Consider the following 12,325-nt stretch of genomic DNA (forward strand, 5'->3'; position numbering starts at 1 on the left):
ACAAAAAACGACGTTTTATTACAAGAATGGGATTTTATGGCCCATAATGCACAAGGAATGCCTCAAAAACTATTTATTATTGGTGCCCTGTCATAGTTTCCAAATATTTATAAATTGGCCAATAACCTGAACAATATTTTGGCCTTGCTGATTTTATTGCAATTTGCGGTTATACTGATTTGAGCCGTGTCATGACAAAACCAACATAATGGGTTTGCGACCAGCATGGATCCAGACCAGCCTGCGCATCCGCGCAGTCTGATCAGGATCCATGCTGTTCGCTATCAGTTTCTCTACTTGTTATAGGGTTTGCAAGCGAACAGCATGGATCCTGATCAGACTGCGCGGATGCGCAGGCTGGTCTGGATCCATGCTGGTCGCAAACCCATTATGTTGGTTTTGTCATGACGCGGCTCATTTAGTATTTCCTTAACTCATGTTTGGCCTTTGTTAAAAAGGAAACCAATACTCATTTCTGAGGCATCGTGTGCTTTTAAGTAATTGTTATTTTCAACACTTTTTTAAACTTCAGATTATTTGTTTGTCACAGAAAAGAACATAATTATCAAAGTATCTACAAACAATCATAATCTACATCCAAATAAATTATTTGCTGCTGCATCAATACGATCTTCTCTTTTTAAAGCAGCACGCCTCCAGATCTATGCTGATTTTCATGTAAAAAATTTGAAAATTAATTTTAAAGTATAAAATTGTGAAGTAAACCAAAAGTAAGCAATTTACACATACAACCCACGTTAATTGCCAAAAAAGTGGGTCAAAATATTCAAAAAATGCCCTGACTGCGTTAGTAACGCAGTAGAAAAATAGATACAAATACTGAAAAATCTGCCATTTAACCTGGGACGAATCTTTCTGTCCCAGATTAAACGAACATAACATGTAATTATTACATGAAGCTTGAATCGTTTTATTTTCCTAAAATCTTAGTACATTTTTCTCATCTTTGATTTTATTGAAGTATTTTGTCTCAGCTGAAGTCATGCAGCTTTAAGCGAAATGAAATAAATATTTGCGCATTTTTAAGATATAAATGTACTATGTTTCGTATGCATATTTCTTTTTGAATAATTTCTTTTCGATCGATTGATTGATTGACTGATTGATTTTTTTTATTGACAATATCTTAAAAGGTTTAAGCGTGTCTTAGTGAAGGGAATACCGTTCATCTCTATTGTATGATATTATCATTGATTAAATTTCATTTTCAAGATTATGACATATGTGAAATCAACGTACCTTGTCATAATGGAGCGATATGCAGAAGCTGGGATAATGATCGTTATTCCTGCGATTGTCTTTCGGGTTTCACAGGCAGTAATTGCGAAACTGGTAAAATATTAATTTTTTTTTATCTATTTCCTCCTTGTCATTCTATGCCATTATATATTATGTTTTATGACATACTCTAGCGCTACTGACGTCACAGTGGTCTGTAACATTCCAACGCACTTCGGGTCGAACGCGCTGAGTATACTTTTGGCCGTCAACCTTTCGTCGTTATCCACTATAATATAAAATTACTTTAAAATGCAGTAATTCTTTACAGAAATTATACTTTGGTCACTTTCTATAAAGGTCTTATAATTGGTTCCAGTCCGATGGTTTAGTAGGTCATGGGCTAAAAATAGATAGGTCATGTGCTAAAAATAGATTTTTCTTAAGCATTTTTTAGAAATTGACGATGTTAATGGCTTTATTACACTAGAAAACGTATGTTTCATGATTTTTTTTTTCGCCAAATGCCTCATTTTTATGCTCCCCGAAAAAATTCGGGGGAAACATATAGTCGCCAGAGTGTCCGTCCGTCCGTCCGTCCGTCAGTCCGCTCTCACGTGGCTAGAGGGATATTAAGTAACTGTTCTTTTTCTTTGATGCCATTTATTCCGTTTTGCTTTTATATGGCTATTTTCTTTTGTGTGGCTTAAAAGAACAATACAGAGAACAATAGAGTAGCCACATTATTACTGGCCAGTTAGAACGTTCGTCCGTCAGTCCGTCCGTACGTTCCAAATTCGTGTCCGGCCCATAACTTCGTTATTTGAAGTCGGATTTTACAACTATTTCACAGAAGCCACCACCGCAGGCCTTATCTTAAAACATGTGTTTTATTATAAGTCAATCCATTCATCATATCCTGTTACACTCAAAAAAGAAGAAGAGAAGTTAAATAATTTGACCTTCAAGATCAATGTCATTGATGAGTGAAGGTCTAAGTCTGTCAAGTTTACGTGAAGGTCTATCCTAAAAGAGTGTTGTGTTCCAGTTTGAAGATAAACCAATTAAAAAATAACAAACTTGCAGCCACTAATACATGTAGCAAAGATATTAAGAAATCAAGCGTAATTTAGACATTTGACCTTTACGTTTAAGATCATTTATGAATCAAGGTCAAGTTAAGTCTAGTCTCCTCCCGATGGTTGTTGTGGCTAAGTATAAACACAATACACCAAGAACTTAAATAGTTATGATCAAGATTAAAGATTGCGGACGGCAACGGGAACGGGAACGCTGACATGACTGTAACAATACCTTTATTTTTTTTTCTTTGAAAAGAAACTGAGCTTAAATCAGACAATTACTCACCGTCTAATTAAGATACCATCGATGTACATGTATATAATTGTCGTACTGTCGCCATCGCATTTAGTCGATTATACAATGTATTTATATTTTTCTAATGTTTGCATGCAACCCAGACATCGATGAATGTATGTCATCTCCGTGTCAAAATGGCGGCGCCTGCATTGACGAAGTGGATGCATTCTACTGTAAATGTGATAGCGCTTACCCCGGAGATTATTGTGAAATTGGTAAAGGAATGTTAAACGTATAGAAGTTGTATTAAATTATGTTTATCTGAATAAATTATTTTTTGTATAATTTATTTAAAATAAACAAAAACAGAATGGATCCTTTTTATAGTCGTACTTATGCATTACGGATAGACGGCAAAAATAGTCCACTCTGTTTTAACGGGCCAAAGTAACATTGGAAGTGAATTTAATAAAGATTAGCTTAAAAGGAAAAGACTAGAAAGTATGTTACCATATTTATCATTAAGTGCAATTAAAATCATTCGTGCATGTGCACTACACATTTTTAAGGATTACTCCATGAAGGATTGCGGATACAAATTGTTGCATTAACATAACGAAATGACAGCATGCTGCTCTGACGTAAACTATTTGCTAATTTCTTTTTTTAATTGTTTTATAGACTTATACAATAGTTGTGCGGCGTCACCATGTCAAGGCAACGGAACATGTACGCAAGAAGAGAACGGTTATAATTGCACTTGTCCGCCGGGAATCGTCGGATTAAATTGCGAAGCCGGTAAAACAGATAATTCCTGAAGATATTAGATTATTCTTAAAGGTCACCTTTTGGTTGAAAATAATATTTACGGACATGAATGGTGACATGTCCGGGGTCCGTTCTCTGAAAAGGCGGAAGGCCCCTCAATAAGCCTAGTATACATACATACATACATTTAGTACCTTTTAAATGAATGTAATTTACAAAATAAATAAATAAATAAATAAAAATAAATGAATAAATAAATAAATAAAAAAAATAAAAATAAATAGATAAATATCATGAAACGCTCTCATTGAAGAAAATGTAAAATCAACCATTAAAATAACTTCAATTCAGGTCCATTCATGATTATTTTTCAATTCTAAGAACTTGACGAATGCGCATCAGATCCGTGCAAGAATGCTGGTACTTGCGAAGACAGACTAGACGGATACAACTGCACATGTCAAGTTGGTTACACTGGAAAAGATTGCGAAATAGGCAAGTACTTTCATCTATTCATGGGTTCGTTTGCTCGTTTGAACCGGGATTGGGAATTTTGTTATTTCCTTGAAATTATATAGATACATTTATTACACACCCATGTTCGCTTTTGGGACTCCGTATACGGTATTGCACGGCCGTGCATATAATTGACGCGATGGCATTTGCGTTATATAAGCACATCGTTAAAACGCGTTAAATGTTAGCCTTAGACTGTATGAAGATTGTAGTTCATTACTGAATTGTATCATAGTTTGGAGACCTTTTCAGGGTTAAATCGTATACATATACATGCACAGTACGTTAACTGGAGTGCGGGTATTAGTTACCCGCACTCCAGAGCATGCCCATTGATTGGCTCATTTTTGCTGGGGTTTACATATTGTGACGGCAGAGAAAGGGAAAGCGACAGAAATGTCATATTCAGATGTTCGTTCATTGGTTCATTTCTGTGATTTTGTTGCGGATAAAAGTCGCATTAGTGCGCTAATCGACATAATTGTTTTCTGTCTAAATTTCTATGGGGAGACAAAGAAAAAAACGGATATAGAATTCAAGAACACATATACTGTGCTATTTCATAAAATTTGAGCCCTGTTTTCGATGAACAGACAATTGTTTTTAAAATGTGTTCAGTACGATACACCATCTACGCCCTGGTGGTAGAGGGGAAATAGTTAGTTTTCACTCCGGATCACGACAGTAAGCCAAACTGAATTTACCAGAGCACAGTTCAGCCACCACATGTTTCCTGGGCAGGTTGTCAAGCAGTTTACCAGTACTATAGTTGCCTTCACTTTCGCAAGGAACTGATACTTCTGTGCATACAAGAGCAGAGGGACAATGTAATACTTTACATAGTATAAATAGTATAACGAAATACGATGAGCGATCTAAAGTAAAGAGCGTACTCTTCAATGTCTAATAGACACTAGTGCGAGTGCACTCGAAACTTCATTGCTTAATAAGCAAACAAAACAGGAAAAAGAATTCCTGAAGGTATTAGATTATTCTTAAAGGTCACCTTTTGGTTGAAAATAACATTTACGGACATGAATGGTGACATGTCCGGGGTCCGTTCTCTGAAAAGGCGGAAGGACCCTCAATAAGCCTATATAGTATACATACATACATACATTTAGTACCTTTTAAATGAATGTAATATACAAAATAAATAAATAAATAGATAAATAAATAAATAAAAATAAATGAATAAATAAATAAAAATAAAAATAAATAGATAAATATCATGAAACGCTCTCATTGAAGAAAATGTAAAATCAACCATTAAAATAACTTCAATTCAGGTCCATTCATGATTTATTTTTCAATTCTAAGAACTTGACGAATGCGCATCAGATCCGTGCAAGAATGCTGGTACTTGCGAAGACAGACTAGACGGATACAACTGCACATGTCAAGTTGGTTACACTGGAAAAGATTGCGAAATAGGCAAGTACTTTCATCTATTCATGGGTTCGTTTGCTCGTTTGAACCGGGATTGGGAATTTTGTTATTTCCTTGAAATTATATAGATACATTTATTACACACCCATGTTCGCTTTTGGGACTCCGTATACGGTATTGCACGGCCGTGCATATAATTGACGCGATGTCATTTGCGTTATATAAGCACATCGTTAAAACGCGTTAAATGTTAGCCTTAGACTGTATGAAGACTGTAGTTCATTACTGAATTGTATCATAGTTTGGAGACCTTTTCAGGGTTAAATCGTATACATATACATGCACAGTGCGTTAACTGGAGTGCGGGTATTAGTTACCCGCACTCCAGAGCATGCCCATTGATTGGCTCATTTTTGCTGGGGTTTACATATTGTGACGGCAGAGAAAGGGAAAGCGACAGAAATGTCATATTCAGATGTTCGTTCATTGGTTCATTTCTGTGATTTTGTTGCGGATAAAAGTCGCATTAGTGCGCTAATCGACATAATTGTTTTCTGTCTAAATTTCTATGGGGAGACAAAGAAAAAAAACGGATATAGAATTCAAGAACACATATACTGTGCTATTTCATAAAATTTGAGCCCTGTTTCGATGAACAGACAATTGTTTTTAAAATGTGTTCAATACGATACACCATCTACGCCCTGGTGGTAGAGGGGAAATAGTTAGTTTTCACTCCGGATCACGACAGTAAGCCAAACTGAATTTACCAGAGCACAGTTCAGCCACCACATGTTTCCTGGGCAGGTTGTCAAGCAGTTTACCAGTACTATAGTTGCCTTCACTTTCGCAAGGAACTGATACTTCTGTGCATACAAGAGCAGAGGGACAATGTAATACTTTACATAGTATAAATAGTATAACGAAATACGATGAGCGATCTAAAGTAAAGAGCGTACTCTTCAATGACTAATAGACACTAGTGCGAGTGCACTCGAAACTTCATTGCTTAATAAGCAAACAAAACAGGAAAAAGAATTCCTGAAGATATTAGATTATTCTTAAAGGTCACCTTTTGGTTGAAAATTATATTTACGGACATGAATGGTGACATGTCCGGGGTCCGTTCTCTGAAAAGGCGGAAGGCCCCTCAATAAGCCTAGTATACATACATGTACATACATTTAGTACCTTTTAAATGAATGTAATTTACAAAATAAATAAATAAATAAAAAAAAAATAAAAATAAATGAATAAATAAATAAATAAAAAAAAAAAAAAATAAATAGATAAATATCATTTAACGCTCTCATTGAAGAAAATGTAAAATCAACCATTAAAATAACTTCAATTCAGGTCCATTCATGATTATTTTTCAATTCTAAGAACTTGACGAATGCGCATCAGATCCGTGCAAGAATGCTGGTACTTGCGAAGACAGACTAGACGGATACAACTGCACATGTCAAGTTGGTTACGCTGGAAAAGATTGCGAAATAGGCAAGTACTTTCATCTATTAATGGGTTCGTTTGCTCGTTTGAACCGGGATTGGGAATTTTGTTATTTCCTTGAAATTATATAGATACATTTATTACACACCCATGTTCGCTTTTGGGACTCCGTATACGGTATTGCACGGCCGTGCATATAATTGACGCGATGTCATTTGCGTTATATAAGCACATCGTTAAAACGCGTTAAATGTTAGCCTTAGACGACTGTATGAAGACTGTAGTTCATTACTGAATTGTATCATAGTTTGGAGACCTTTTCATGGTTAAATCGTATACATATACATGCACAGTGCGTTAACTGGAGTGCGGGTATTAGTTACCCGCACTCCAGAGCATGCCCATTGATTGGCTCATTTTTGCTGGGGTTTACATATTGTGACGGCAGAGAAAGGGAAAGCGACAGAAATGTCATATTCAGATGTTCGTTCATTGGTTCATTTCTGTGATTTTGTTGCGGATAAAAGTCGCATTAGTGCGCTAATCGACGTAATTGTTTTCTGTCTAAATTTCTAAGGGGAGACAAAGAAAAAAAACGGATATAGAATTCAAGAACACATATACTGTGCTATTTCATAAAATTTGAGCCCTGTTTCGATGAACAGACAATTGTTTTTAAAATGTGTTCAATACGATACACCATCTACGCCCTGGTGGTAGAGGGGAAATAGTTAGTTAGTTTTCACTCCGGATCACGACAGTAAGCCAAATTGAATTTACCAGAGCACAGTTCAGCCACCACCATGTTTCCTGGGCAGGTTGTCAAGCAGTTTACCAGTACTATAGTTGCCTTCACTTTCGCAAGGAACTGATACTTCTGTGCATACAAGAGCAGAGGGACAATGTAATACTTTACATAGTATAAATAGTATAACGAAATACGATGAGCGATCTAAAGTAAAGAGCGTACTCTTCAATGACTAATAGACACTAGTGCGAGTGCACTCGAAACTTCATTGCTTAATAAGCAAACAAAACAGGAAAAAGAATTCCTGAAGATATTAGATTATTCTTAAAGGTCACCTTTTGGTTGAAAATTATATTTACGGACATGAATGGTGACATGTCCGGGGTCCGTTCTCTGAAAAGGCGGAAGGCCCCTCAATAAGCCTAGTATACATACATGTACATACATTTAGTACCTTTTAAATGAATGTAATTTACAAATAAATAAATAAATAAAAAAAAATAAAAATAAATGAATAAATAAATAAATAAAAAAAAAAAAAAAATAAATAGATAAATATCATTTAACGCTCTCATTGAAGAAAATGTAAAATCAACCATTAAAAATAACTTCAATTCAGGTCCATTCATGATTATTTTTTCAATTCTAAGAACTTGACGAATGCGCATCAGATCCGTGCAAGAATGCTGGTACTTGCGAAGACAGACTAGACGGATACAACTGCACATGTCAAGTTGGTTACGCTGGAAAAGATTGCGAAATAGGCAAGTACTTTCATCTATTAATGGGTTCGTTTGCTCGTTTGAACCGGGGATTGGGAATTTTGTTATTTCCTTGAAATTATATAGATACATTTATTACACACCCCATGTTTCGCTTTTGGGACTCCGTATACGGGTATTGCACGCCGTGCATATAATTGACGCGATGTCATTTGCGTATATAAGCACATCGTTAAAACGCGTTAAATGTTAGCCTTAGACTGTATGAAGACTGGTAGTTCATTACTGAATAATGTATCATAGTTTGGAGACCTTTTCAGGTTTAAATCGTATACATATACATGCACAGTGCGTTAACTGGAGTTGCGGGTATTAGTTACCCGCACTCCAGAGCATGCCCATTGATTGGCTCATTTTTGCTGGGGTTTACATATTGTGACGGCAGAGAAAGGGAAAGCGACAGAAATGTCATATTCAGATGTTCGTTCATTGGTTCATTTTTGCCGGGGTTTCATATTGTGACAACAGGGAACGTGCTTTTATGTTTGACTATGATACAAAAGAGAAAGAACACCAAAACATTACTGAATTAATTGAACTCGTGGAATAAAATAATGTGCTTGTCAGAGGTTCAAATAATATAATTTCATTCAACTCGTTCAATAAATTTAGTATTTTAGTAAACTTACACTCATTAAATCATCTCTATGTATATGAATAAACTATAAAACAACTATAGAAGGATAATAACCCAATATTTGATAAAAAAAAAACTGTTAAAATTTGTCATGCTTCAGTCGGAGAAAAATAAATTTTACAAGTCCAGTGTAAGGAACATGGTGATGAATCATTTTCTTAGTTGGATACATAAAAAGGGTATTAAATGAAACTTAATTTCAGCGAAGACGTATTTCTTTTTTTTGAAATTTCAGACCATTGGCCAAAGTTCTTCATATTCATTGCATTTGTAGTAGGCCTATTAATCGTTATATGTGGGCTGCTTTGTAAACGTCGTCGAATGTACATCATGCGTAAACTGTGCAAAATAAAGGAGAGAGGGACAAAGAGAGGTTTGTAAAAAAAATTTTTAAACTCAATTTTTCCGAGGGATAAAAGTTGGGAATGTTTTCAAAAGTGTTACAGCTGTACACGTTACAAATTAATACACATTGGTTTTTAGCACTGCAATCGCCAGTAGACCTCGGCTAGAAACGAAAGGTTGCGGAAACTACCGAATTTTCACGAAATTTTGATAGATGCCGTGATTTAAGTCCAGTTTGTCAATATATGATTGTAAAAAACATATTTCCAAATGATAAGTTGACGGTTATTGAAATCCATATATTGACTTATCGAATCTTATCTTGTATTGTTGTGAAGCCGTCATTACGCATAAATTGTTGGTCCCAATGTATAATATTATTTAACCCCACACATTACATTTTGTTTTAATTCTACGAATTTACCCAAATACAAGTATGTCTTACTAAAAAAAATAAACGGCAGTTATAGTATTTCCATGGCCAAATATATATTCAGCAATCAGAGAACATTTAGGATAATTTCTTTTAACATTTTCTATTCTTACAGATCTGCCGTTGTATTTGAAGATGAAGTTCGGTTAGATGACTTTTTTGACAGTGTTTTAGTCTCAGCCTGGGGGATTTGAAGATGATTCAATCAGCTGGCAAGTCGGGGATCAAACATTCACTGTACAGCAATTGCTTAAGTTAGAATGGTATCAACTCAACACTTACATTCCATTAAAGTTTTAAACATTTCAATATAAGTACAGACATATGCACGTACATTTACAATTGAAATGTAATTGCACATACATGTGATAAAGAAATTATTGCCATGTCAAGAATCCATACTGTTCAACAAGTGAAAAATATGCAAATACATGTACTCTAGAATCGGTTTCGTCACTTTAAGATTTCATCAAAGAAAAGAAATCGTTAATTTTCGTTTAATTTACAAGAAAATAATTAGATCGGATATTATCAAATTTTGATTAAAATAACAATAATAATAACAATAAAAATAACAATAAATAGCAGACTGCTTAAAACGCCGTAGCGTATTCTTTCATTTAGTGGTACATTTTCATGTCTACCCATTTTGTTAGTTAGTCAACTTTTGACAAAAAGACCAAAGCCTTTCAAGAGCAACAATAAAAGCCTTTTAGAATATCATATTGAAAATAACGCTATTAAATGCACCTTCAGCGTTTGCACCCTCGTGATGTTCGAATAGAAATTATTATTGGATCCAATTAATTTAGCCTCATTTTCATTTCTAGAAACTAAAAGCTTTATATCAAGTCAATATCACAATCCACGTTGCCATGTTTTCATTTTAATGTCTAAAAATTGTTATCAAATGCATACTATACACCATCTAACCTAGCTTTTTTTGATAGTTCAATTAGGTTTTTGTAGCTGTGTACATAAACGATTAATTGTACTCAACAATGTATAGTAAAATACTTTTCAGTTGATCATTTATGACATTTATGATGATTGACGAGACGCGTGTTTTACGTCATCTTGTCATTGTTACAGAAAACAATCTTTCAACAGTCGATGAAACGCTTTTAAAATATAATTCTAACACTCACGTGATTTTGCCACTATAGACAAAGCAAAGAAGGAAAAAAACTGGTGTTAAACTGCCAATAAACACCGGTTAGGGGACTAACTTGTATATGCGCTGTTATGTTTTCACCCTCGATTGGTATACTTTTACAAAGCATTTTAAAGCAACAATAAAAAAGCATTTTTATTTATATTTTCAGTTCGTGTTAATGTTTTCTTTTCATACAATACCGAAATAATATCTCACATACACTAACGCCACATATTAGATCCATATCAGTTAATAAATATTTTGACAAAACGGCGCCAATCCGTAAGCAGCGTAATGACGTCATCCTAAGTAAACAACTCATTCATAAACAAGCTAACGTTACTTCATACATACAAGAATGATAAATGGGGCACTGATGTAAACACAATACGACGTAAGTTTTTATTGTTGAAAAACTTTGATAAAATAACGTGTTTTTCTATATTATTTCTTTGTTTGATTATTTCTATATCTTCGCAACAGTAGGGTGCGAAAAATCGAACAGCGTTATATATACGAAAATCGCACCGGAAGTTATTTCCGCTTGAAAAATAACTTTTTTGTGATTTTTATTATTTTATCGTGTTAGAATCGATATAACATCGGTCTGAGAGGTGTATATCGGCTATTTAACACCGGTTTTGTCGTTTTGATGCGACAAAATTAACCACTCAGGCCTACGGCCTTCGTGGTCAATTCCTACGCATCAAAACTCCAAACCGGTGTTAAATAGCCGATATACTCCTCTCAGGCCGATGTTATTTCTTAAATATATGTGTCCGCAACATATTGTGCAATCCTAACATAGCTAAAGCCAGAAATACATGTGTTAAAAGTGATTTCACAATAGTTTCAGTAGTTGCTAAATAAACTTGACCTACTTACATGACTTAGTCAAAAGACTTCAACGCTCTTTTGCTATCTTTCTGATCAAAGAAAACAAAGCATTTGTTTGTTTCTGTTAACTATTAACCCATTCGAACCAAAAGTGATTGGTTTTTGCCACATTTGTGCAGTCTGATCTGGCTTTATACTGGTGGTTGTTCGTTGTTTTGTTTATGATATTGAAATCCCTAAAATTTTGAATGGAGTGTTCTAAATTTAAAGCAAGACAAATCCAATACACATATCATATCACATCATATCACATCATATCTCAAATATGTGATTTTGTTCTGTGTAAATGATAATTATTGTTTATTTTCTTTTTTTTATGTAAATGACTAAAACATTAAGTGAATGTCGATGTTTTTTCACCAATTTTATGTTACAAAAAGTAAAACATATCTTGTGTATACTGGATAGATTTCTTGAATACTATGCTTGTGGCTGGTAATATCCGGTAACTCGGTAATTGTGCGAAAACTTATCGAATCTTTTAGATGTGTGAAGTTGACGGCCCAGCTGCCTAGCAGCGTGAAGTTGGCGGCCTGGCGGCACAGCGGCCAACTCCACACATCTGAATCTTTTGAGTCTTAACAGGGTCGTAAATTTGATTTCTTTCAATGTTAATACATATATATTTATTTGTTGTTTTATT

General features: G+C 34.6%; 1 protein-coding gene across 2 annotated transcripts in view; it reads left to right on the forward strand.

The window, feature by feature from the left end:
• LOC132730011 (fibropellin-3-like) overlaps positions 1 to 10,772 on the forward strand; it is a 29,044-nt gene extending 18,272 nt beyond the window's left edge. For both annotated transcript variants that reach the window (XM_060715855.1, XM_060715856.1), the window contains exons 6-12: positions 1,234 to 1,353; positions 2,721 to 2,834; positions 3,241 to 3,357; positions 3,709 to 3,822; positions 5,164 to 5,277; positions 9,087 to 9,224; positions 9,745 to 10,772. In XM_060715855.1, coding sequence (XP_060571838.1) covers positions 1,234 to 1,353; positions 2,721 to 2,834; positions 3,241 to 3,357; positions 3,709 to 3,822; positions 5,164 to 5,277; positions 9,087 to 9,224; positions 9,745 to 9,779 — 752 coding nt within the window. In that variant the 3' untranslated portion in view covers positions 9,780 to 10,772. The remainder of the gene's footprint in view (positions 1 to 1,233; positions 1,354 to 2,720; positions 2,835 to 3,240; positions 3,358 to 3,708; positions 3,823 to 5,163; positions 5,278 to 9,086; positions 9,225 to 9,744) is intronic.
• The last annotated feature ends 1,553 nt before the right edge of the window (positions 10,773 to 12,325 follow it).

Source organism: Ruditapes philippinarum, unplaced genomic scaffold (assembly GCF_026571515.1).
Source record: "Ruditapes philippinarum isolate M1 unplaced genomic scaffold, ASM2657151v2 ctg1315_1_1_1_1, whole genome shotgun sequence".
Classification (NCBI taxonomy): Eukaryota; Metazoa; Mollusca; class Bivalvia; order Venerida; family Veneridae; genus Ruditapes; species Ruditapes philippinarum.